This window comes from Leopardus geoffroyi, chromosome B1 (genome assembly GCF_018350155.1).
Source record: "Leopardus geoffroyi isolate Oge1 chromosome B1, O.geoffroyi_Oge1_pat1.0, whole genome shotgun sequence".
Lineage (NCBI taxonomy): Eukaryota > Metazoa > Chordata > Mammalia > Carnivora > Felidae > Leopardus > Leopardus geoffroyi.
Window position 1 is genome coordinate 15,210,438 of NC_059327.1, and position 26,528 is coordinate 15,236,965.

At 42.1% G+C, this 26,528-nt stretch overlaps 1 protein-coding gene and 2 long non-coding RNA genes across 6 annotated transcripts in view; 2 read left to right on the top strand and 1 right to left on the bottom strand.

The window, feature by feature from the left end:
* The window catches only part of LOC123585220, a 56,455-nt gene extending 49,673 nt beyond the window's left edge, over positions 1 to 6,782 (top strand). The window contains exon 3 of the long non-coding RNA XR_006705986.1: positions 6,678 to 6,782. This is a non-coding gene — a long non-coding RNA (uncharacterized LOC123585220). The remainder of the gene's footprint in view (positions 1 to 6,677) is intronic.
* Positions 1,664 to 26,516, bottom strand: CASP3 (caspase 3). Of its 4 annotated transcripts, none has more exons than XM_045453121.1 (8): positions 26,387 to 26,473; positions 13,531 to 13,606; positions 12,604 to 12,668; positions 9,893 to 10,017; positions 6,733 to 6,861; positions 6,216 to 6,391; positions 5,092 to 5,212; positions 1,664 to 3,459 (listed from the first exon to the last, which is right to left on the bottom strand). In XM_045453121.1, exons 2-8 carry the CDS (start codon positions 13,591 to 13,593, stop codon positions 3,230 to 3,232), a joined length of 909 nt encoding a protein of 302 aa, XP_045309077.1. In that variant the 5' UTR covers positions 13,594 to 13,606; positions 26,387 to 26,473; the 3' UTR covers positions 1,664 to 3,229. The 4 variants fall into 4 exon arrangements, with proteins under 4 accessions (XP_045309077.1, XP_045309073.1, XP_045309100.1 ...); XM_045453117.1 differs by having other exon boundaries at positions 9,893 to 10,020; XM_045453144.1 differs by lacking the exon at positions 13,531 to 13,606 and having other exon boundaries at positions 26,387 to 26,516.
* LOC123585229 lies at positions 8,965 to 19,926 on the top strand. The gene is made up of 3 exons (XR_006705996.1): positions 8,965 to 9,075; positions 11,826 to 11,829; positions 19,916 to 19,926. It is a non-coding gene; the product is annotated as an uncharacterized LOC123585229 (long non-coding RNA).
* Positions 26,517 to 26,528: the final 12 nt, after the last annotated feature.

Consider the following 26,528-nt stretch of genomic DNA (forward strand, 5'->3'; position numbering starts at 1 on the left):
GATACAGAATCCGAAGCAGGCTCCAGGCTCTGAGTTGTCAGCACAGAGCCCGACACGGGGCTCGAACTCATGAACTGTGAGATCATGACCTGGGCTGAAGTTGGATGCTTAACCAACTGAGCCACCCAGGCGCCCCCCTTTTGTCTTTAATAAATCCTGATTTGTGTTCCCTGGGGGGCCAAAATTTGGGTTGCCACCTAAATCTGTGCTCGCACGTTGCCATTCTGAGACCCAAAATAAATGTTTTTGTTTTATTTCAAGTTCTGCTTCTTTTCTCAGTTGACATAGGTAATACATTGACATGGTCCTCAACAGTCCAAATGATACAGAAAAGTGAACACGTGTGAAATCTCACTTCCGTCCTGTCTGCGTCCACCATTTACATTTTTGTTAGTTTCTTCTTCTTTTTTTTTTGTTTTTAAATCCTGCTGGTGTTTCTTTAGGCAAATGCATATTCTTATCTCCCTTCTCCCTTTTGACACAAAATGCAGCATATTATTTATAGTATTCTGTTTCATCCTTTTCTACTTAATCACCTATGTTGGAGATCTTTACCTATCAGTTGAGGATCTTCCTCATTCTTTCACAGCAAATCATGTTCCGTCTCGTGGTTGTATCATAGTGTATTTCACCTATCTTCTTGACGCTTGGGTCGCTGTCATTTTTTTACCCATGAAAACAGTGTTGTGATGAATAATCATGCCTATAACTTTGTACATATACAGATGTATGGGTAGTTTGAATCTTAAGAAATGAGATTGCTACCTTGTTGCCTCGCCCACAGAATGATGTCAAACTTTAGAACAGATGTTTGATTTTCTTATTATGATGGAGGTTAAGCTCTTTATGTGAGTGTTAGGGACATTTGGTCTTTCTTTTTCCCTGAACTGTGTCCACACCCTTGGTCCTTTTTTTCTTTTTAACATCTCAAGTTTCTTTGGATAGTAGGGAGATTAGAATGGGCGGGTTTTCTCAACCCATTACAGAACTATAGCTTTAAAGAGTCTTTAAAAAGTTATTCATGCCATCCTCTATTTCTTGGAAATAGGAATCCCCTATTCCCAGTTAGGATAATTTAATTTAGTTTTCTGACTTATAGTGTAATATGTGTATTACAGAAATACTGGAAGAAATTTAAAACTGCATGTTTGCCCTTTCTTTCTTTTCTTTTTTTAATTTTTTTAGTTTGTTTGAGACAGAGAGAAAGCACTAGCAGGGGAGAGGCAGAGAGAGAGGGAGAGAGAAAGAGAAACCCAAACAGGTTCTACACTGCCAGTGCACAGCCCAACGTAAGGCTCAAGGGGCTTAAATTCACAAGCCGTGAGATCATGACCTGAGCCGAAGTCCGACACTTCACTGACTGACTGAGCCACCCAGGTGCCGCCATTTTGTTTTGTTTTTTAATTTAAGTTTATTTATTTGAGAGAGAGAGAGAGAGAGAGAGAGAGAGAGAGGAGGGGAAGAGAGAGAATTCCAAGCAGGCTCTGCACTGTCAGCACAGAGCCAGACACGATCCCACCACCGTGGGGTCACAACCTGAGCTGAAACCAAGGGTCGGACGCCCAACCAACTGAGCCACCCAGGCGCTCCTTGGTTAAAAATGTTTTTAACTACGGTCAGTAGCACAGCATCAGAAACGACAACAAAAACTTGACCATGTTGGTAATTTTAAGTTAAAATTTATGTTTTGAAATAAAAAATCGTAACAAAAGTTTACAGAACAGTCACACAGATACCATTGCATGCTTCATTTATACAAAAAAGTTCCATAGTCAAAACAAAGAGCTGTCATTTATAAATGTGAGTTCCTTTCTTTGAGCAAGAGATAGCTTATGTGCAACGTGAGACGGAAAAACCAGGGAGACCTGGTGACGCGGCAGCGGCCCAGGGCCTGCCCGAGCGCCGCTTCCCCTGCGCCAGGGGAGGGGAGACTGGCTGGCGTCTCAGGTTCTGTGTGCGGTGGGCCTTTCATTTCAGAGAACAGGACATGATTATAACCGGACCATTTCCTGTGTAGACTTCAACAGAAAATAGCTTGCTTAAAAACTGTATTACAAAGCGTGCTATGCTTTCGGCTGTGACGCTCACCTTCTTTGGAAAATTTCCAATTCAGACGTTTCTGCTTTGGTTTGCTTTCTTGGAGATTCATCCTCCACACGCACCAGTCCATACGAAACAACTAACTGGCGGTGGTTTTTCTGAAGCCGGTCTGTGGCCCCGTCTCCATCACATCACACGGGCTGTGCCCGCCGTGTCTCTGCTCAGGTCAAACCATCTCCTAGTTATGGAGCACCCAGCTGATGGATTTATTGCTTCTTCGTTGCATGACACTGTTTACCGTGCCCGGTGTGTTTTATTCTATTCCTGTAGAATTTCGTCAATTCGCGCTGCTATCAGCACGATCCACAGTTTGAGGTTTTTACGTAACTGCTCTCCAGGTGCTCTCCTGGTGAGAGCTCAGCGGATGGGCCCGGGCGCAGACATCAGGACCGCGATGCTGGTGGATGAACTCTCTCTGGCACTTCGCACTTCTGACCCTGTCTCCCTCCACTGACGCCGCATCTAGCCTCACAAGAATCAACGGAATTTGCGCACACTGCCTCTCTGGCAAAATACTTAGTTTCTTTTTCAATAGTAAACGTGACTTTTTGCTGAAGACCTGCTCAGGACCAACATCACAAAACCATGCACTCAGACAAATGATCTAAAAGTACAGGGGCCTTATCTCCAAATACCGATTCTAAAATCAAGGTAGGTCTTTAAGACTTTGACCGTGTCCATGGGTCCCCACAATTCTAGGACACCTTATTCCACATCAGTAGGTCTATGGTGTGACAAAAACGAGAGTGCATACTCTTAAATGACAGCATACCAGGATCACTGAACTTCCTAACTACAATGTTTAACGTTTTCCGTATTTACTTAAGAATTCATACATAGCATGGCATCACTAAAACTTGCTAATTATGAGAGCAGTTAATTTACAAACATTTCCCCTCACAATGATTGTGCCACTATTCACTTTTATTTATCCCTAATTAAGTTTGATTTCAACTACCTGATTCTGAGTTTGAGGTAGCCTCATAATTCTGCTGCTATGAAAGTGCCATGTTCCAAAATACCACTTGAAGTATTAGATTAGATCTAAATGAGAGAGGAAAACAAAGCAGTTAAACCTTTTCCTCCCTTGGCATACAAACTAAAAAAAAAAAAAAAAAATCATCCATCTTTAGTGATAAAAATATAGTTCTTTTGTGAGCATAGACACAATACATGGAATCTGTTTCTTTCCATGAAAAGCAGAGTCAAGAGAAAAGGACTCAAATTCTAGAGCTACCTTTCGGTTAACCCGAGTAAGAATGTGCATGAACTCGAGCTTGTGAGCATACAGTCTGAGCATCGAGCAAAGTGACTGGATGAACCAGGATCCATCCTTGGAATTTCGCCAGGAGTAGTAACCTACAAGGCAAAATGTAACCAAAATGCCGTGAGTGTCTGATGTTATAAATTCGCACATAATTGTCAAGGAGAAAACAAGCATACACTTCCTCAAGCGGGGCCAGCCCTGAAAAAGAAAAGAAATGGTGCCTGTGGTGTCCGGGGAAAGGACACTAGAGGGGACAAAAGTGTGCTGTGTATATACCCCTGCTCGTGGCGAGGAAACGAAGAGTTGTGAACTACCTTCCCCGCTGAATTATGGGAAGCTCTCTTCTCTGGGTCCCCCTTCCCGCAGGGAGGGTAGAGGGTAATGTGCAGAAGGCACAGAGGCAAACGCGAGAAGCACCACTGGGGTAGCAGTGTTGCAGTCAGATTATTGACTCATCCAAGACAGAAGCTGCTCGTGTCTGCACACACATTCGAGTGTCCTAAATGCGTCTACGAGGCATCTGAATGAGGTATGATAAAGACATTACGGGGTATTCAAAAACTCCAAAAAAGGGTAAAAAATGTATGTATTGTACTTTTTTCAGATTAACTCTTGGATCGACTGCTTCTAATTTAGAAGCACTTTACCTGGAAACATGTCCCGAGGTCAAAAAGAAGTCATACTGAGCGTATTTAAAAATGTAACATCGTTTAAAAATGCATCTGTCCTCAGGGGCGCCTGGGGGGCTCAGTCGGTTAAGCGTCCGACTTCGGCTCAGGTCATGATCTCACACTGTGAGTCCGAGCCCCGCGTTGGGTTCTGTGTTGACAGCTCAGAGCCCGGAGCCTGCTTTGGATTCTGTGTCTCCCCCTCTCTCTGCCCCTCCTCAACTCACACTCTGTCTCTCAAAAATGAATAAACGTTGGGGCGCCTGGGTGGCGCAGTCGGTTAAGCGTCCGACTTCAGCCAGGTCACGATCTCACGGTCCGTGAGTTCGAGCCCCGCGTCGGGCTCTGGGCTGATGGCTCAGAGCCTGGAGCCTGTTTCTGATTCTGTGTCTCCCTCTCTCTCTGCCCCTCCCCCGTTCATGCTCTGTCTCTCTCTGTCCCAAAAATAAATAAACGTTGAAAAAAAAAAAAAAAATGAATAAACGTTAAAAAAAAAAAAAAATTAAAAAAAAAAATGCACCTGTCCTCCATTTCCAAACTTTGTGACACCCTGAGTTAGTCGCATAATAAATAAAGCACACAGTCAATCAATACTTATTTATATGCTGATGGGTTTAACACAAACCACATTTCTTTTCCCTTGTCATATACTATTAAGGTTTATCTTTTTTATCTCCCATCTCCCAAAGAATTCCTGGAAAACATACCTCTCTCCTATTCCAAGCAGTGGAGGAAGCTCTCACAATTACAATAACTGTGACAAAATGGTACATACTGTGTTCTACTACTAAATCACGATAGTGCTATTCTGCATTACCCTCTAGCCTCCTATCTGGCATTAAGTTCATGAATGGCACTGTCCAAGTATGCTTCCTTCTATCAGCAGATTTTCCAGCCAGACTTCACTGAAGACAACCTTCAGACACTTCTCTGTTGCTAAAGTTACCTGAAATACAGCCCCGCTAGCTGTTCATGAATATCAAAATCCTGACAGCCTTTGGAACAGTTTCTTTGTGTTTAAGATCTCCAGGTAACATTCACTGTTTGTACCCTTACCAGGGGCTGTGGAATACGCATATAAGAAGTCGGCTTCCACTGGTATTTTCTGACAGGCCATGTCATCCTCGGTACCACTGTCAGTCTCAATGCCGCAGTCCAGTTCCGTGCCTCGGCAGGCCTAGAGGTTAGAGAATAAACATTTACTAAAAAACTGTTATGTGTGGGGCACCTGGCTGGCTCAGTCGGTTAAGGGTCCAATTTTGATTTTGGCTCAGGTCATGATCTCACTTTTTGGGAGTTTGAGCCCCATGTTGGGCTCGGTGCTAACAGCGTGGAGCTTGCTTGGGACTCTCTCTCTCTGCCCCTCTCCCGCTCATGCCCACTCTCACTCACTCACTCTCTCTCTCTCTCTCTCAAAATAAACAATAAAAATAAAACACCATGTGTGTATATACATAACTGTGATTTCTTTTTTAACTTTTTTGTAACATTTATTTTATTTTTGAGAGAGAGAGAGAGAGAGAGAGAGAGAGAAAGAGACAGAGTGCAAGCAGGGGAAGGGCAGAGAGAGGGAGACACAGGATCTGAAGCAAGCTCCAGGCTGTAAGCTGTCAGCCTAGAGCCTGATGTATGGCTCGAACTCACAAACTGAAATCATGACCTGAGCTGAAGTTGGCGCTCAAGTGACTGAGCCACCCAGGTACCCCTACACACATAACTGATTCCTAAGAAATGTAAAGGCTGTGTAAAAATGGATGTTAACTATGAAGAATATTTTTTTTTTTTCAACGTTTATTTATTTTTGGGACAGAGAGAGACAAAGCATGAACGGGGGAGGGGCAGAGAGAGAGGGAGACACAGAATCGGAAACAGGCTCCAGGCTCTGAGCCATCAGCCCAGAGCCCGACGCGGGGCTCGAACTCACAGATCGCGAGATCGTGACCTGGCTGAAGTCGGACGCTCAACCGACTGCGCCACCCAGGCGCCCCAAGAATATTTTTGATAAAAGTCTAAAATGAACATTTATTCTAGATCTTGTAAGTGGTAGTTTAAATGAATAAAAAAGTTAACATTAGTTCAGTAGCTTCTGGGAGAAAAAAACAATCCATCGGCTAATCCACAAATGAGTAACTTAATCCCTGATTAATCCTCCATCACCAGGTTATTCAGTGAAAGATTACCTGAATAATGAAGAGTTTGGGTTTGCCGGTTAGACTTCTACAATAATCCCCTCTGAAGAAACCTGTCAATTTTTTCAGGTCAACAGGTCCGTTTGTTCCATAAATGATTCCTTCATCACCGTGGCTCAGAAGCACGCAAATAAAACTGCTCCTTTTGCTATGATCTTCTCTAGAAACTGGAAAAACATTTATAAGTAAGGAAAATAAGCAAAGAAAACCCAACACAACTTCACTCACTCATCTCCTAGGAGACCGCACAGGAGAAAGATGAAGGACTTGAAGATGGAACCGAGAGGTCACTGAAGCCCCACCTGTGCCAGACAGCACAGCTCAGACCATTTCGGCGGGGGGGGGGGGGGGGGGGGGGGGCGGGGCACGACTACTCTTATGTCATTTATATACAATGTAGGCTTATAAACAGTACGACGGCACCGTTTTCACGCTTTACGGTTGTAATTACAGCTACCGTCATATAAAGTTGGACCGTGAAGGCGGGTCACTCTTCATTATTTCTTACCACTGTCCAGCAACGCCACAATTTGTTCGCGTGTAAGATCGTTTTTATTCCTGACTTCGTATTTCAAGTTTGTGAATGTTTCTCGGAGGTTCGCCGCATCCACATCTGTACCAGACCGAGACGGCATTCCTGGAAAACAGAAAGGATTACTTAAATTGCATTAAAAAGAAAAAAAGAGTAATGGCTCTGAATGAATTATTCAGCGCAATAAATTCTTCTTTTCAGCTGTTAAGAAAATTCAGTTACTCTGATCGTCGGTAACACTAAGTCTCTTTAGTTTCTTGGCATATAAGACACTTCATAATACAAGCTGTATCAGTGTTATGGTCATAAGGAGATCTTTCACAGCTGTTTAGTAAAAAACACAACTGAAATGCTTAATGGGAGAACTTTGGTTAAATAAATTATGATTCATTTATATAATGGAATACTGTGTTGCCATTTCTGTAGACAAAATTTTACCATGGGAAATGGTCATTGTATAAAAAAACCCTATAAAACAATATAGGATACTACTTTTGTTTAGGAAAAATATGATATATATATATATATATATATATATATATACACACACATATATAACCATATACACATCTCATACACTCAGAGGAACTGGATTTTTTTAAGTTCCCAGCAATTTTAAGATACGTTACTACTTTAATAATATTTTTTCAGAAAAAAACCCCACAAACCCACTACCACATTAATATTTTTCACCAGGCATCCTGCCAGGAGTAATTTCCTCCAACCCTTTCCAGACACCACGAGACCATGATTATGACCAGCTTCTTTTGTACAGATGTGGGACAGGAGCACAGAGAGGTTCAGGTACTTGTTGAAAGTGACAAAGCTGGCGTTAGGCCTGTACCTGGGGGTCCTGGGCTTTCATCACTCCTTTACAGTACCCTCCACATCAATGTACAGATTGATTGCACAGTGCACCCAGATTGAAAAATACTAAAATGTTGGGGAGGACACACCTTAGAATTGAATAAGTTATTAACATGTATGAATAGAAAAAAAAAGACTCAATGTCTGTACCTCCAAAATATTGTTGTTAGAGTATCTCTGTGTAGTGTGACTATGAGTGATTTTAATGGTTTTTCTTTTATTAATCTGTAGTTTCTGGAATTTCTATTATGGCCATATGTAATTTTTTATAAAATTAAAATAAGCCTAGCAAAGTTTTGACTTTGGAGAGGCTGAGGGTACCATGCAGCTATGTGACAAGGTGAGTGAATTCTGGTCCTAGGTTGTGAGCCATTTAAAAATTTTTTAAATGTTTATTTATTTTTGAGAGAGAGAGAGAGAGAGAGAGCGAGCGTGACAGAGCGTGAGCAGGGGAGGGGGTGGGGCAGAGAGAGAGAGAGAGAGGGAGACACAGAACCCGAAGCAGGCTTTAGGCTCTGAGCCGTCAACACAGAGTCCAACGCGGGGCTCAAACCCACAAACCATGAGAGCATGACCTAAACCAAGAGTCAGACACTCAACTGACTGAGCCACCCAGGCACCCCTGTGAGCTATTTAATAGTAGAACCGAAAGTATGATACTGTCAAGAGATCACTGCAAGGCCCTGACCTTCAAATTTCAAAGCAGAAAAAGAGCTCACTCTAATGCTCTAAAGTCTGCTCTAAAGCCAGACTGCTGGTTTGTTGTTTGTTCTTATGGTTGTTAAAGAACATATTCAACAATGTAAAATCCTACAGGAAGTGGGCATCATAACTGGCAACGTGAGACAGAATGTCCGATGGTTCAAGGCGGCATCGCAACTCACAGCCGAAAGCAATACAAATGCTGCCATTCAGATTTAGACACCCATCCCCATTCACCGTGTCCTCATTCTTCATAACTAATCTAACACCAAGGCCCACTTATCTTTCCAGTGCCACCTGGCTTCTTTTGGCCATTTTCACCACCACTCTGGTAGACAGCTTCCTAAATTAGATCTGCTGCTTCTAGTTTCTTTAGTTAAAAATCAATTCTAATGTGATCGATATGCCAATTCAGAGAATGATCACAGCATCAATTTAAAAAAGAAGAAGTGGAAAAATAGCCCATTCAGATCGTAAATTATACAAATGGAGCAAATGGAATACTATATGATCATTAAAAGACAAAAATCTGAAGATTATATAGGAACACGAAAAATGTTTATAGTACGTTAAGAGGAATAAGGATACAATATTGCTTGCATATTATGAATACAATTAAGCTTTAAGAGAAACGGTCAGGAGAAAATATCAAGTAATACATCAAGATATTAATTAGCTTTTTAGGACTGTAGGGGATTTTATTTTTTATATTCTCTAAAAATAAGGTCTGCAATGTATTAGTAGATTCAAGTGGCACTCAGCATAGAGGCTGGGAAGGAGATTTGGTGATCAGGCCATGGTGAACCTAAGAGAACAGTTTCAGTGGAGAGGTAGTGGAGGAAGCAGACTCAAGAGGGATGGAAAGAAGTGAAAACAGCAAGCTTGAAGTACATGTTTTCAAAATTTAGGGGAGACAAAAATGAGATCAAAGCTTAAGAGGAAGCAGGGTAAAAGAAAGGTCTCTTTCGAATGGGGCTCTGTCTTTTTTGTAGGGGAAAAGGAAAAAAAAGTCAATAGAGCAAGTGAAGATACAAACAGGTGAAGGAGGTCAGGAGGTGGTTGAGAGCTCAGGCTGGGGGCGTGGTCGGGCACACCAAGGCCAAGTCCCAGCTCTGCTATTAAATGATCCGTGTGACTCTGTGCAAGAATTTTAACCTTTCAGCACCTAACCGTGGTTGCCTTTCAGGGTTGTTATGCAAATTAAGCAAGAGAATACCTACCAGGTGCCCTGTACGATTCCCGGAATGAAAAAATACTACTACCTATTATTTGTTGAATCCTTCCATTTGCCTTAAAGAGGGAACAGGGGGATAAAGAAACGAGGGCAGAAAAGCCAACACACAGATAGGAGGCCTGCTATAGGAAGAGGGAGAGATGATGATGGTGGATAGAAGATGGAGAGTTCATAATGCATTGCAGGACATGAAGGGTCCCGTTCCATCCTTACTTTGTGGTTATTCTGTGTTATCGTTTACTAACTAATAACATCAGTTCTACTTTTAAAACTATACCAAATGTAAATAGTACAATATTTGAAAAGGACTAAAAATTGGGTTGTGATACGTACCGGTACTTTCATGAAAGTTCTTATTATTAATTATTATACATAAACCCATTTCAGGGTAATCCATTTTGTAACTGTTGTCCATGTATATTCCAGAGTCCATTGATTTGCTTCCATGGAAGATCTTTCTGCTTGGAAATCAAACAGTTTACAAAGATAGAAAGGCCAATGCTGCTGTTCACATCAATACAACTTTTATAACCCAGACGAACAGTCCACATTTGTTGGGTGAATGTTAGGCTGTGTGCTGCGGGCCTTTCCTGATTTAAATTTCAAACGAAACCATTTTACGGATGAGGAAGTGACTGTTGGGAGGCTAAGTAATGTGCAGATGGTTATGCAGATAACGTGTCAGGACTGAGGCCAAGAGTACCTCACCTGTTGGACTTCAGAGTCCAGGCTTTTATTTTATTTTTTTTAATTTTTTTTCCAACGTTTATTTATTTTTGGGACAGAGAGAGACAGCATGAACAGGGGAGGGGCAGAGAGAGAGAGGGAGACACAGAATCGGAAACAGGCTCCAGGCTCTGAGCCATCAGCCCAGAGCCCGACGCGGGGCTCGAACTCACGGACCGCGAGATCGTGACCTGGCTGAAGTCGGACGCTTAACCGACTGCGCCACCCAGGCGCCCCCAGAGTCCAGGCTTTTAATCTCCACATTTGGTTTTCCTCTAAATTGTATAGAATTTCATCACATACATTTTATGCTTTAAACATTTTAAATTTCTTGTAATGCTGTGAGATATTTTACCTTTCAAGGTAAGAGCAACGTCTTAAAAATTACCCTGAAATGCTAGGAAAGCAACAAAATGCGTATATGACTTGAAGCACAATATTTACCACAATTCCTAAATTGTTCCTTAAATGCCGTGAGTTAAACAAATTAATAGTTAATACAGAAAATCACTGTTGTAAATAACTGGAAAATACTTGTCTGAAAGTCACTAAACCTCTGTTAATCCTAGATCAGGGTCAATAAACTTTTATTTTTTTTCCAAAAGGGCCAAATATCAAGTATTTGAGGCCTACAGGTCATACAGTGTTTTTCGTAGCTCCTCTGTTCTGCTGGTGAACATAGCCCAGGACAATATGTAAGTCAAAGTGTGTGGCTACATTCCAATAATACTTGACCAAAATAGACTGGAAGCCCAAACTCTGATCTAGCCCAAGAATCAGTAAATACCAGGTCTAGGAACAGCCAAACCTCAATACCTAAAGTGCATGTACTCATGCCTTTAACCGGAGAGTATTTCATTACATGCAATTACATGCAATTCTAAAAACATTGTTGGAAAAAGATGAAAATAGTACATGAAAGCAGTCAAGGTCAGAAAGGAACTATTATATTTAGCTAGAGGTGAAGATCCCCACATTTTACAGGTGAGAAAATCAACACTCTGAAAGCAGACTGACTTGTTGGAGACCATATAGATAATGGATCCCAGAGCAGTAATTCACCTCCTGCTGCCTCCTAGGAGGCAGTAGGATAGCCAGGCTGGGGGAGCTGGAGCGGGGGGGCGGGGGCTTCCTGATAAAGAGCAGAGACTCAAAAAACCAAGGGACGTGAGGATAATTTATCACAGGACAAAAATGACCTAAATCCGTTTTGGGCTCCCATGCAATTTGCTATTAAATTATATTCTAGGGGCACCTGGGTGGCTCAGTTGGTTAAGCGTCCTGACTTCGGCTCAGGTCATGATCTCGCAGTTCATGAGTTTGAGCCCCACGTTGGGCTCTGTGCTGACAGCTCAGAGTCTGGAGCCTGCCTCAGATTCTGTGTCTCCCTCTTTCTCTGCCCCTCCCCTGCTAATGCTCTCTGTCTCCCAAAAATGAATAAAAACGGTAAAAAAATTATATTCTATATGATATGAAAAGGTAGGAAAATGCATGTATCATTTAAAAAGGTTTTTAAAAAAATCCCCAAACCCTCTAAAAGGAGAGTGCATTTCAAAAGTTTAGTTTCTAGGAAATCTCCTTAGTGAAACAGACACCGCTAAATCTTTATTGGTAACCTGTTAATAGTTCTGTAATACTCTTATTTAGTACTAAAACTACTACTTCCCTGGGTGGTGCAAAATAGTAATATCAGGTCTCAGAAAGAAATTTTAGAACTCAAAGTTCTCCAAGAGATTGCAAATGGATAATGACATGAATTAAATTAATAGTGTTTTGAGTTTTATCTTTTTTCTTTCTCCAACATCTGGTTATGGGAAACATTAATATGTAAAATATTGCAAAAAGGAAGACAGAAAAACAAAGGGTACAAGATCATCTAAAACCAGGCAATTCTTCCCTAGACTCGGAATTGTCATTTCATTTTAGTCTTGTCACTCAGAGATAAACACAACGCCAAAAATCTCCCCCAAACACGGAAGCTCTCATCCTGCAGAAGGATTTAGGGAAGCACAGAAACATCCAGATCTGCAAGTTCTGCCCTTCCTGTGGCGTCCCGCTTCCAGGCCGGAGTCTCTGACTATGGGTCAGGCACTGTACCTCGTCTTTCCCCCCATCCTCCCCATAGTTTCGTGAAAGTTTGATTTTAACAAGATTCAGGGAGGCTAAGTAGACATGTGGAGCCACACAGCTGCTGAGGTAGGGAGCTGGCTGGGTGTCTCTGGTTTGAAAGGCCTTTCTGTTTCCTTGCTTCTCAAAGTTTCCTTTGTCACATACACGTGCCTTTCTCTGATTATAAAGACAGTATTAGAAATACTCACGTTTCGGAATTTTTAATGGATTTTGCATCCACTGAGTTTTCACTGTTCTCCATGGGTACTTCTAACTAGAATATAAAGATAGGAAGTAATCAAAATCTGTCCTTATAAGATCACTGCCTCCTCTTAATTATTCCAATGATGGTTTCTCCAAATTAATGCTTTATATGGACATTTTCACATTAGCGTTACCCCCCTCCCCAGCTTCACCTCCTCTGTTAAATGTTTCTGTGAGTCAAACCTGAAAACAATGATCCCTCCTACAAGTATGTGTAACGGAGCCCATTTCTTGGTCTCTTTCTTTCTTTTTTAAGCGAGCTATGAAGTCCACACAGTATACAGGGAAGAAGCACGCGGCTTGATCAATTTTTACATTTGTACACTCCCACCCGACCAAGGTACCAGTTGCAACTTATTGCAACAGAGCAGGTCATTCATGGATAAGAACTCAGTTTTCTAACTCAACACCATCAACACAAAACCCAGAAAGTCCCCATCACAACGGTATACCTCACATCGTACTATTCTACGATGCTTTAGATTCTTGAGAGATACAGCACCAAGAAGTCCCAGACCTCCATATAATCTTTATTCTGAAACTGGGCTTGAGAATCCCGACTTCTCGTTTAGGGTGGTGGGGTGGATGGCCTGGGAAACCAGGAAGTAAGAACTGAAGTCTCTGCTTTCATGCTTCCATCAGACAGTTCTAGCCCTACCTTATGCAGTGCGCAAGTCCTTAACAATCAAAGCACTTATTACACAGCAGACACTGTGCTGGGCATGTGACCTTTTCTCTTCCTGACACTCCTACAAGTCAGGAAACTCCACTTTTAGCGATTAAGTGACTTGGACCACAGTCACAGAGCTAAGTGACTGAGGCCCCTTCCTTCCCACTCTGCTCTGAGGCCTCCGAGGAAGCCAGGTCCTTACTACTTGTCTTCTGGAGTTCTCCCATGTCTTCTCTAGCCTTCCAGAAGTAAAGGTACTTCCCATGGCAATCTGCCTCCTTAAATAAAGAAGAGAGAAAAAACAAGGCCAAAATTTCTCAACTTTCTCCAGCCTCTAGAAGCCCTGGCTATCTCAGAAATTCTAACCAAGATACAGTTTTAACCTAACTCGTATGCTAAAATCAGGAATCTTAAAAGAATATACCAGCCCATCAACAGGACCTACTCAACCACAGAGCTTATATAGAAAGCCTTAGCCTCCCTTCCCACTTTTAAATTTAAAAAAGTGTGATAAAACATACATAAATTTACCATCTTAACTATTTTAAGTGTACAATTCAGTGACATTACGTATAGTTTCGTTATTGCATAACCATCATACCATCCATCTCTAGAACTTACTTTTTCATCTTCCCAAACTGAAAATCCCTACCAAAGCCCACCCCTTTCAAGGCCTCCTAAGAGCTAAGGAGACTTCTTTTGTTCTCCAAAGTTAAGTTCCTTCCTGCCTTCTCCCTAAATATTATATGCCCCTGTGGTGGGGAAAGATGGAGACAAGAATATGGAGGAAAGGAAGTGTCACCATTTCAATTCAACCACAGAGGAGGGTAGCATTTCACCTTCTCTCAAAGCCAGTCTTTACTTTGCATTTCTAACAAAGACTTTTTTGCTTTTCTACCATCTTGTTTCCTACAGGCTTTCTACAAAATCGTGGGAGGACAGTGATGAACCATCTTTTAGTAAGTAAGCAAATATTTAGTGAGCACATGCTTTGTGCTAGCTACCACTGTAGGTACTAGGACAGAGTGGAAGACAAGGCAAAGTTCTTACCTTCAAGAAAGTTTCATCCTAGAAAGGAAGAATAGTTCCAGATTGATAGTAAGATTTCTGACACTAATTGGAACTCTGAAGAAAATAAAATAGGGTAAAGTACTAGAGAGACTGGGAGTATGATCTACTTTAGCTAAGGTGGTTGGAGAAGCCATCTCCGAAGTGACATTTACATCGAGATCCAAATGACATTGAGGCTATCCTTGCCAGAGAAGGACCCCGAGTACAATGTCTCTGAAAAAGTTTGGTGTATTCATGGGACAGAAAGAAGACTAATTTCACTTAGTGCATGGTCAAGGGAGGGGAAGGGAGGGGAGGGAAGGGAAGAGAAATGGAGTAGGAAAGGTGAGATCACATGGGACCCTCAGGAGCTGAGAGCAGCTTGGGTTTTATTCTGGTTGCAAGGAGAAACCATTGGTGTGTTTTTAAGCAGAGGAGGGAAGGAATGCTTTCAAAAGATCACTGTCACTGCTGAGTGGAGAATTAACTGCAGAAGACTGGAGCACAAACACATAGGCCAATGGAAAGCCTTAAAGAATAGTTCTAGAAAGGGATGATGATGGCTTAGACTAGAGTTGAACAGTGGATGTAGGCAGTTAAGAGTCTGGAATCAGGGAGAGATCAGCGCTGGAGATACACTGGGGCACTCTGGTATTTAGAGAGCCAGTAGGAGACTAAGGTGACTGCAGCAGGGGGAGTATCAGAGGAATGTCAGGAAAAATTCTCTAACACTTGGAAATGGGCAAAAGAAATTACTGTATATCATTTCAGTGTGGTGCTGGCCATTGTCAAGAGGAATCTTGACTTTATAGGGTGTCTTTTGACTGACCTTGTACTGTGTAGGTTATTTTACAACTCTGTAGGAAGATAAGTCATGGAAAATGGATGGCCATGCAAATGATTCTTGTCTATAGCAACAAAAATGAACGTGTCTTTTTTTTTTTTTTTTTAATTTTTTTTTTTCAACGTTTATTTATTTTTGGGACAGAGAGAGACAGAGCATGAACGGGGGAGGGGCAGAGAGAGAGGGAGACACAGAATCGGAAACAGGCTCCAGGCTCTGAGCCATCAGCCCAGAGCCTGATGCGGGGCTCAAACTCACGGACCGCGAGATCGTGACCTGGCTGAAGTCGGACGCTTAACCGACTGTGCCACCCAGGCGCCCCTGAACGTGTCTTTTAATGATGCAGTTGGTTTTGAACCTGTAGAAAAGAGGACCCTTTCACATGATGTATTACCGCCCTATAGGATATTAACCAGTTTTGCTTCTATTAGCAAATTCATTTCATTATACCTAATTGTCTATGTTTGCTCTTCCAATTCTCCTTTGAACTGGTCTTAATATCTTACTGGTTCTGTTATTAATTAAAATATCTGGTGCGCCTGGGTGGCTTAGTCGGTTAAGCATCTGACTCTTGGTTTTGGCTCAGGTCATAATCTCACAGTCACGGAATCGATTCCTGCGTCTGGGCCTCCTTCGGATTCTCTCTCCTTCCTCTTTCTGCATCTCTCCAAATTGCACGTGTACGCTCTCTCTCTCTCTCCCTCAAAATAAACATTAAAAAAAAAATGCTTTAAAATATCTGACACATTTATTTTACATTTACCCAACAGCCACATCTTATGCTTTTCAAAAATCATAGTTTAAAAAAGGATCCATGTTGCCGCAGAGGGTTGGGGAGAAACTGGGAGAACGAAAATGAGTAAAGATAACAAAAGTGAGTAAACGGTTTTGCAGTGAAGGGGAAAGGAGAAATGGGATAATAGCTGGAGGGGGACAAGGGGGCAGAGATTTCTTAAGTTGTTTGGTGTTAAAGACAGGTTATAGAAGGCATGCTTTCATGTTGGTGAGACTGATCTGTGTAAAGTGAGAAATTAATAGGGCAAGAGGAGAGAAAGTTCCTGAAGGGATGAAAGGGTTTGTGGATGTAGCTCACATGTGGGGAGGTGTCAGTCTCAGCTAAGAACAGGAGAGGGTTCATCTGCCATGATGGGAAGGAGGACACCCCGTGTAAAGAGATGGTGAGTGTGATAGAGGGAGGATTAGGTACTTCCCTGGGATTGCTCCTATTTCCTCTATATTTAGATCAGCCATGAGACAAGAATCCCAAAATGTCCTAGCTGTATTTTTGTGCGGACTTACCCATGTATTTGAACCAAGTCATACCTAAAACCAATCACGCACAATATGAGGAGAGGTGTGTGAGATAGGCATTTTCATACACTACTGGAAAGGACATCAACTGGGATCATCTCTTGAGAATATCTTGATATGTCCTCCCACCCCTCAATAAATGCTTTGAAGTTTGGCCTGGTAAAATCATACTTCTAAGAATGCAGCCTAGGGGCGCCTGGGTGGCACAGTCGGTTAAGCGTCCGACTTCAGCCAGGTCACGATCTCGCGGTCCGGGAGTTCGAGCCCCGCGTCAGTCTCTGGGCTGATGGCTCAGAGCCTGGAGCCTGTTTCCGATTCTGTGTCTCCCTCTCTCTCTGCCCCTCCCCCGTTCATGCTCTGTCTCTCTCTGTGCCAAAAATAAATAAACGTTGAAAAAAAAAATTAAAAAAAAAAAAAAAAAGAATGCAGCCTAAAAAAATAGCCCCAGGGGTTGGTGGGGGTAGGGAGGGAAGGATACGCATTTTTCAATAAAATGTTGAGAATATCGAGAACTGAGAATAGTTAAGTTGTTGTATAGCCATACACTGGCTAATAGAGCTATAAAACTTAAAACAATGTTTTTTTTTTTTTTAATTTTGGAGAGAAAGTGCACACGGGAGAGGGGCAAGGGACAGAAAGACTCTTAAGCAGGCTACACTCAGCCCTGGTATAAAAGTTTTTTAAACAACTTAACAAGGGGCACGTGGGTGGCTCAGGTCATTACTCGCAGTCATGGGATCAAGCCCTGCATCAGGCTCTGCACTGAGTGTGGAGCCTGCTTGGGATTTTCTCTCCCATTCTCTCTACCTGTCTCTCCCCAGCCCTTTCTTAATCAAAATATATAAACAGTACAAAAAAGTACTTATCAATTATATAGCAAATGCTTATAATGTAAGGCTAAGTAGATATAGGTTACAGGGGTGCCTGGGTGGCTCAGTTGGTTGAGTGTCCAACTGTGGCTCAGGTTGTGATCTCACAGTTGAGTTCGAGACTTGCGTCGGGCTTGCTGCTGTCAGCACAGGGCCCGCTTAGGATCCTCTGTCCCTCCCTCTCTCTCTCTCTCTCTGTCTCTCTCTCTCTCTGCCCCTCCGCCACTCATGCTTTCTCTCTCAAAAATAAATAAAACATTTAAAAAATGCTTTTAAAGCTGTATAAAATAATCTCCATCAAAGCAAACACAAGAAAAAGACCCAAAGTAATTATCTAGCATCTTTACATATTAACCTGTTAACTGTGGCTATCTCTGGGGGATGGGATTATTGGCAACTTATTCATTCCTTAAAATTTTATTTTCTATTTTTTCTATGATATCTGTATTGTTTAAAAAAAATTTTTTTAATTATTTTATTTATTTTTGAAAGAGACAGAGCATAAGTGCGGGAGGGGCAGAGAGAGAGAGAGAGAGAGAGAGAGAGAGAGAGAGAGAGAGAATCCAAAGCAGGCTTCAGGCTCTGAGCTGTCAGCACAGAGCCCGATGTAGGGCTTGAACCCACGAACCATGAGATCATGACCTGAGCCAAAGTTGGATGCTTAACCGACTGAGCCACTCAGGGGCCCCTGTACTGTTCTTATTTATTTATTTATTTATTTATTTCTTTATTTATTTATTTTTAAATTTTTATTATATTTATTTATATTAATTTATCTTGTAAATCTTTGTTTAACTTAAATTTTAGTTAATTAACACACAGTGCAATATTGGTTTCAGGAGTAGAATTCAGTGATTAATCACTTTTTAAAAAAATTTTTTTTTTTAATGTTTATTTATTTTTGAGACAGAGAGAGACAGAGCATGAACAGGGGAAGGGCAGAGAGAGAGGGAGACAGAATCCGAAGCAGGCTCCAGGCTCTGAGCTGTCAGCACAGAGCCCGACACGGGGCTCGAACTCATGGACCGTGAGATCATGACCTGAGCCGAAGTCGGACGCTTAACTGATCAAGCCACCCAGGCACCCCAGTGATTCATCACTTACATACAACACCCAGTGATCATCACAGCAAGTGCCCTTTTTTTTTTAAATGGTGTATGTTTACTTTATTTTATTTTTTAAATTTACTTCCAAGTTAGTTATAATACAGTGCAACAGTGATTTCAGGGGTAGATTCCTTAATGCCCCTTACCCATTTAGCCCATCCCTCCTCCCACAACCCCTCTAGCAACCCTCTGTTTGTTCTCCATATTTATGAGTCTCTTATGTTTTGTCCCCCTCCCTGTTTTTATATTATTTTTGTTTCCCTTCCCTTATGTTCATCTGTTTTGTTCCTTAAAGCCCTCATATGAGTGAAGTCATATGATTTTTGTCTTTCTCTGACTAATTTCGTTTAGTATAATACCCTCCAGTTCCATCCACATAGTTGCAAATGGCAAGATTTCATTCTTTCTGACTGCCAAGTCATCGATGGACATTTGGGCTCTTTCCATACTTTGGTTATTGTCAATAGTGCTGATATAAACATTAGGGTGCACGTGCCCCTTCGAAACAGCACACATGTATGCCTTGGATAAATACCCAGTAGTGCAGTTACTGGGTCAGAGGGTAGTTCTATTTTTAATTTTTTGAGGACCCTCCGTACTGTTTCCCAGAGTGGCTGCACCAGCTTGCGTTCCCACCATCGGCGCAAAAGAGATCCTCTTTCTCTGTATCTTCGCCAACATCTGTTGTTGCCTGAGTTATTTTTGTGTATGGTGTAAGAAAGTGGTCCAGGTTCATTTTTCTGCATGTCGCTGTCCAGTTTTCTCAGCACCACTTGAAGACACTATCTTTATTCCATTGGATATTCTTTCCTACTTTGTCAAAGATTAGTTGGCCATACGTTTGTGGGTCCATTTCTGGGTTCTCTATTCTGTTCCATTGATCTGAGTGTCTGTTTTTGTGCCATGTATTATTTTTAAAGTTAGAAAATAGTAACAAAGATCATTTCTACTATGAAAGTAGCAATCCTTCCTTAACTGCTCTGTGCCATGTTCTAATCTCCCTCTTTTTCTTTCTCTTTCTCTTTCACACATTGAAAAAAACATGTATCAGGTACAGGAAACCTCAAATGTCCTTGAACCATAAATCTAGAGACCAAATTGCCCCATGCAGGCCAATTCTAAGTGGGCAGACTAGAACTCAAAATAACTATCCATCCATAATTTTTTGCTAAAATACAAAGTTGTGGTTAACTTGATGAATTGAGAGAATAGTTACAGAGTGGCTAACAATTCTGAAAACACAGGCAAATATATAATGATTTATTGTTGTATTACAATCCATACGAAAATAGTATTATATATGTTTCAAGACTTTATGGCCAGCCTGTAGTAAATCTGGACTGAAAACACAGTGGGAAAGAAGACTTAATAAAAATAGAAATTTCTTGGGGCGCCTGGGTGGCTCAGTCGGTAGAGCATCTGACTTTATTTTTTTTTTTATTTTTATTTTTTTAATATATGAAATTTATTGTCAAATTGGTTTCCATACAACACCCAGTGCTCATCCCAAAAGGTGCCCTCCTCAATACCCATCACCCACCCTCCCCTCCCTCCCACCCCCCATCAACCCTCAGAGCATCTGACTTTAGCTCAGGTCATGATCTCACACTCTGTGAGTTCAAGCCCCGTGTCGGGCTCTGTGCGGACAGCTCAGAGCCTGGAGCCCGCTTCAGATTCTGTGTCTCCCTCTCTCTCTGCCCTTCCCCTGCTCATGTTCTGTCTCTCTCTGTCTCAAAAATAAATAGAAACATTAAAAAAAAGAAAAAAGAAATTTCTTAAGCTGAACCCTGAGCTCCTGCCAGTGTCCTTTCTGGCCCCCAGGGTTTGTCTCAAATTGGCCCTGTGAATGGGTTTTCCAAATGTACGGTATGTGCTCAGGAACCCCTAAATGCTGGTAGGTTCCCGCATGGGACTGAAGTCCTTGAGAGATCCTGTCAAACACTTTGGCCAACAGTGCAGTGATTCTTAGACTGAAATACTAATTTCTAACAACCTTTTTGTCTTTTGCCATCAATAAGCTGTGGAATGAAACTATTCTATCCTTATAGAAAGTTTTAATTTAAATTTTTTTTTTTTCAACGTTTATTTATTTTTGGGACAGAGAGAGACAGAGCATGAACGGGGGAGGGGCAGAGAGAGAGGGAGACACAGAATCGGAAACAGGCTCCAGGCTCTGAGCCATCAGCACAGAGCCTGACGCGGGGCTCGAACTCACGGACCGCGAGATCGTGACCTGGCTGAAGTCGGACGCTCAACCGACTGTGCCACCCAGGCGCCCCTAGAAAGTTTTAATTTAAATAGTGACCAGCTTTCCAGAGTTTTAAAATATTTGGCTTCTTGGTTCATATCAGTGTTAAGATTTAATTTAAATAATAGGAGACTTTTACGTAGTTACTTCCTTTTCACTGAACTTTCTTTTTAATTTAACTTAATGTTTTTGGAGAGCGAGAGTACGCAGGTGCGGGAGAGGGGCAGAGGGTGAGAGAGAATCCCAAGCAGGCTCTACACCCAGTGCGGAGCCTGATGTTAAACTTGATCACGACCCTGGGATCATGACCTGAGCCAAAATCGAGTCAGATGCTCAACCGAGCCACCCGGGTGCCTCTACTGAACTTTCTCCGACCAAATCATTCTTAAAAGTTACAGTTTCATACAGATCAAGCTTAATACAAATAATTGTAATTTATTAATATCTGATATTAGGCATGAGATGTACGATCTTGTTGCAGTAAAGGCAGTTGGTGGCTGAAAGGAAAAATATGAATTCTTTAGAGTAGGATTATAGTATTTGATAAGGATTTCTCAGGAAAAAATACTGTAACATGCTTCATGGCTTTTGTTACCAGAATCTGAATACTATACATTGTGACAGTATCAGTTGACCTTCATATAGTATCATAAATTTATATAACGGTAAATAAAATCCTCACTGCCTCAGATTCGTGCACATTTATTCTCTCCTTGTCACCATCTGCTTTTTCCACTTGAAAGTAGCAAATCCACACTCTTGGGATCAGCGCTGTGATTCTCACAGAACTTACTAATGTGTCACATTTAGCATTACCTCACCTCCATTAGCTAATGCTTGGCTGAATATAAATTATTCTGAGGACGGTGATCTCATCTTGAAGGAAAAAAATGATCCCTCAAGGGAAACATCTAATGCTCTAAATGATAACAGAAGTCTATGTTCTTAGAACATTTTCATTTGACAAAACGTAAGTGGGAAGATAAGAAGGATTTAAAAAATATATCTTAGTGCAGCAATGAACTTAATACTAATTGTTTTTGCTGTACTGATGTATGTTATTTTTTTCCACCAATTCAGGATGCTGCTGCTCACAAAGTAGATTTCTGAATATATATTAGGTCCTAGAGAAAATTTAAGTGGACCAATTGGCATTAGATGGCAACTTGAATGTGGGTCTTAGGGTCACTTCTCAAGTTTCTAGACTCTTTTAGCATTTGCCACTGAAGATACAAACAGATCTTCAAGTTTAAAAACAGGTTTTCAGTATAAATTTGCTGTCACTCTGAAACAGATATTTAAACATTTCACACTGTGTTTTCCTAAACAAGTGAAGAGTTGTAATGTTTTCCTATTTATATTGTGGTTAGCTAACTAAAGGGACCATCATGTATTGCAATAATACAGTAAAGCAGAGAAAGTCATCTACAGTTAAGGTGCAGAATGGAAATTAATTTCTAAAATTGCAATTTCTATATGAAGTTATGAAGTGTTATGTAAAAGCCCACAAAACTCTGTTATTAAAAACGAATAGTTTGAAAGTGTGTCTACAGCAGAGATTTCTGAATAAGATTTTAAAATAGTATAAACAGTTTGCTAGATTCCTACTCAGCTAACCTGTCCCCCATCAGTAGGTTGTTCCTGGGGGCTACCCTACAAGGAAACTGAGGTAAGGGATAAAGCCTGGTCTCAAAGGGTTTGAAATCTCAAAATGAGACATCAGAATGAATACTGCTTACTTATGAATCAACTCCATGAATCTATCTAAAAAAAACACAAAACAACACACTGTATTTCTGATTAGTTCTTCCAATGATGGTCTGAGACGTCAAGATCCCCATTTTACAGTTCAGCTGACTGAGGCTCAGAGCAGTTAAGTAACTTAAGTGGCAGAGCCAGGACTCCCACACTTCTACGTGACTTACTACCCTATAGGACGCTATTCATAATTTTAAGACAGGAAACTAAAATCCATAACGTAGAAGCTCTAATTAAGAAGCAGCAAAGAGCATAAATAACATGACAGAAACTGACAGCAGAGACACAGAAATAGTATAAAGTGCCCTTACTCTAATTAATGAAGAAAATAAGGATGACAGTTATGGTGTTTCTGATGCCACTGGGTAATTTACTTCTAAAAGTCACATAACTGCTTTCATGTTAAGCTTTCAGTATGTTATTAAGACATATTTTCTGTATGCCTCTAAAGTAAAGGTGAAGCCTTCCCATTAGGACTTCTGGGAAGACTATGCTTTTGCCAAAGAACTTGAAAAACATCAGGGTTGTATTTATAACCGATTAGAGGACAAAGTCTGAAAAGCAGTCATGTATCCAAATTTAGTAAGTGAAACAGAAAAACGTACTTTTCAAATAGTTTGAATAAGAAAAGACTTCAGCTCTAATGTACTGGGGGTTTTATGGAAACTGTTTCCCATCTAGTCTCTGAGTTTCTTTGGGGAATTGTAAGACTCACTGAATTGGATGTTGTCATTGGACCGAGTAGTCATTCTTTTAATATTTATTTTGTAATTGAGGCGAAAACCCACTGAGCAGCAAGCAGAATTAAATACAGAGTAAACTAAGTTCAGTGGTGCCATAGAATCAAATAAAACCCTTCTTTCCTTTCTTCTGGAAGGGCCACAGGCCCAGGAAGACAGGCTGGAATTGCTCCCCCCTATTCAAAGCTAAGTTGTGTATAAAATAAATGTAGAATGAAGGATCCTGAATGCCTTTCATAAAAATTACAGCTAACCTACAAGACTTTCTCCTGCCCACTCAGAACCACTCCTCTCTACACGCAGATTCATGTTTACAATCACCTGACTTAAAAAATCCTCCCAGGGAGAGAAGGTTTGAAACTGGGAAAAGTCAGAGTGAGCACTATTTACGCATTTGTCATTTGTGCTATAATAATTACCTGAACAACTGCGTGCAGAGTACTGCGGTCAACCTGAGTGGATGCAGTGACGGCAGAGCCGTGGGTCCCATCCCTGTGTGGGACTCGCCTGTACCCCCCGGGGAATTCAGAGGTGGCTCCACAAGCCAGATGCCAGACAGTGCTCAGTAGGGATCACCTAACTTTGTCTTACTCGAACTCAGAATCTCTATAAGCAATTTGCAGGCAAAACCAAAATAGGCAGAGAAATAACATTACATAGTTAGAAAGCACCGTCAACAGACATCCATTTCATCCTTACAACCACCCTATGAGGTGTGTATATAATTTATGCCTAATCTACGAAACAGCTAGTAAGTGATGCCCTTGGGATTTGGCCTCGGGTCTTCTGACAACAGAGTGCCTATTCCCCTCCATTACATTTATATTTACTAAATGTGTACAGAACATTATCTAACAGTTGAAGAATTCCCACATCTCTTTGGGGGCCCAAACACCAGTGCTTCCTACCTTTGAGGCAGAGTTTAAAGATCTAATACTAGGCACCAAAACTGTTCTGAAAGCATACGTGAAAGGAAAGACTGCTTTTTAGCATTGAAGGAGGATGAAGCTGTAGGTTGTGTTAAATTAGGTTTGAAAGCAAACAGTAAAGAAATATTATAAATGTCTACATCAGACAACACGTTAGTCTCTTAAAATGGCAGGAAGAAAGGCCTTTTTTTTTTTTTTTTTAAGGAGAGCAAAAGCAAATCTGATTTAAATAGGTACCATGTTTCATTTCCTTTGTATTGTGAGCAGGTTTTATCACCACACTTTAATAAAGTGTTCCTTTATTAAAACACATTCTAACTTTCAAAGCCTTCTTTTGCAAAAAAGCAAAGCAAAACCAAAGCTCAAACATCAGGTGTGATAGGGATGATTTAAGCTTGGAGATCATGTAACTCTAACACATTCAAAGTGGCTGAGCACATTTTGATACTGGCTGGTCTAATCACTTTGCTCAGCACCTGTTACTATCTTGCATATTCACATTGTTACAGCGTCTCCATATTTCAGTTCTGCAGATCCTTTCTAATCCACATCTTTTAATTATAATTTGCCAAGTAATCCTAAAATAGGTTTACTTTTTCTAAATAGGGCTTAATTATTTAAAAAAAAAACATAATACTGTAGTCTGGGCATTAACATGTGCCAAGCCCTAGACATGGGGAAAGACAATAAGGAACAACAAGATAAACACAGTACTTCATGGAATTTGCTTACTAACTAGTAGGGGAGATAAACTAGCAATTGCAAAGGATATGCCATTTCCTTCTTAGGAAATGCAGGATGCAAAAGGAACACATGATGAGAAGACTTAAACCTTGAAATACTTAATGAGAACAGAAACCTAAGTAGAAGTTCCACAAGGAAATGTGATGTAAAGAAGGGAGAGAGCGAATGCAGAGTGTTCCACGCAGAGAATAGGTATTAAGATCAGCCTGGCTGTGCAGAAAGTGAAATGGTGCTATAATGAAAGATAAGGCAGGGGAGGAGACCAAGGACCCAACCCGTGCTTGGCTTTGTTAGCCTCCTTAAGGCACTGGGTTTGTCCTATGGGCAAAGGATAAGCCTTCTGGAATTCTATTTTGTAAAGATCACTCAGCCTGTGCTGTGAAGAATGGACTAGAAAGGGGGAAGGGGTCTGGAAGTACGGAGACCAAAGAGGCTGTTGTAGCCACGTGAGAGCCTGGGGTGGCTCTCAGGAATGCAGAGAAGTGGACAGATGTGGCGGATATTCAGGAGGTCCAGAGGCTTGATGGCTAACTGAGGAAAGAACAGGGCGCGGTAGCTGAGAAGGCTGGTTCCTGGTTTCTTGGCTTGGATGCCCTTTACTGAGCACAGGGAGAGAGGAAGCTTCTGCATGGCTTGAGAACAGACCACTCAAATCAAGAGTGACAAGTGTGAGAAGGGCGCAATTTTTCAGCATGGCCTGAGGGGGTTTCAAAGCAGCTCCTACGGGACTTTGGCAATGGATATTTAACCACAGGGAAGAGCTGCAAGGACTTATGGAAGCCCTCAGGTCTGAAAAGGAATTGGAATTCAATGCTTGAAGTTACGTTTCTGGAAAACTGAGTCACACAGTCTACCGGAGAAAATCTAGGCCCGAGACGGAACAAGCAGCAAAGACCGGTCGTCCGGTAACGGGAGGATCGGCCCCGAGGGCCGCGCCTCTCGGCACCACCAAGCCCGCCTTCGGCCCCCCAGGGGCACGGTTTCTGGGCGCCGAGCGTCCGCTCCTCTCTTCCCGATCCAAATCTTAGCCCAAGGCCGCCCTCCCTTCCCAGGCATACCGCTGCCTTCGGCTCTCGGCTCCTCCTCCTACTGCCGGGTTCGGCGCCCCCTCCCCCCACTCGTCCCCAGGCCCGGGGTCTAGTCTCCTGCAATCCGGCTTCGGTGCTCCGGCCCGGCCTGTCCATTCTCCCGTCCTCCGGGCTCGGCCCCTCCAGCTAGATCTCCGCTCCTCGGCCCGGTCTCCCCCACCCCTGCTCGGCTCTGTCGCCAAGCGGGCTTCGGTGCATGTTCTCACACCCATGTGGTGCCATAACAAAGGATCCACCGCACAGACCCTGCCCATCTCTTCCACTCCCCCCGGAGCAGCTGCAGGCCCGGCGGGCGCCGGGCTTTGGAGGATGGAGGGAGCGGGCCTAGGGCTGACGGGGCCGCGGCAGGAAGGGGCGATGGCAGCACTCACCGCACACACAGTCTCCACACAACGGCCACCGACTTGCTCCTCTCCGCACAGGCTCCGTTTCTCTAGCCCTCCGCCAGCTGCCCATTAAGGGTGAGTTCCAGAGCAGGCTCCGCCCCCGCTAGCCCCGCCCCGGGCCCGCCCC

Coding starts and splice junctions, on each gene's coding strand:
- CASP3 (XM_045453117.1), bottom strand. CDS start 13,593: ATGGGAAGTACCTTTACTTCTGGAAGGCTAGAGAAGACATGGGAGAAC. Junction 6,392..6,732: donor TGTGGCGTTGCTGGACAGTG/GTAAGAAATAAT, acceptor ATGTTTTTCCAG/TTTCTAGAGAAGATCATAGC. Junction 3,460..5,091: donor TGCGTATTCCACAGCCCCTG/GTAAGGGTACAA, acceptor TTTGCCTTGTAG/GTTACTACTCCTGGCGAAAT.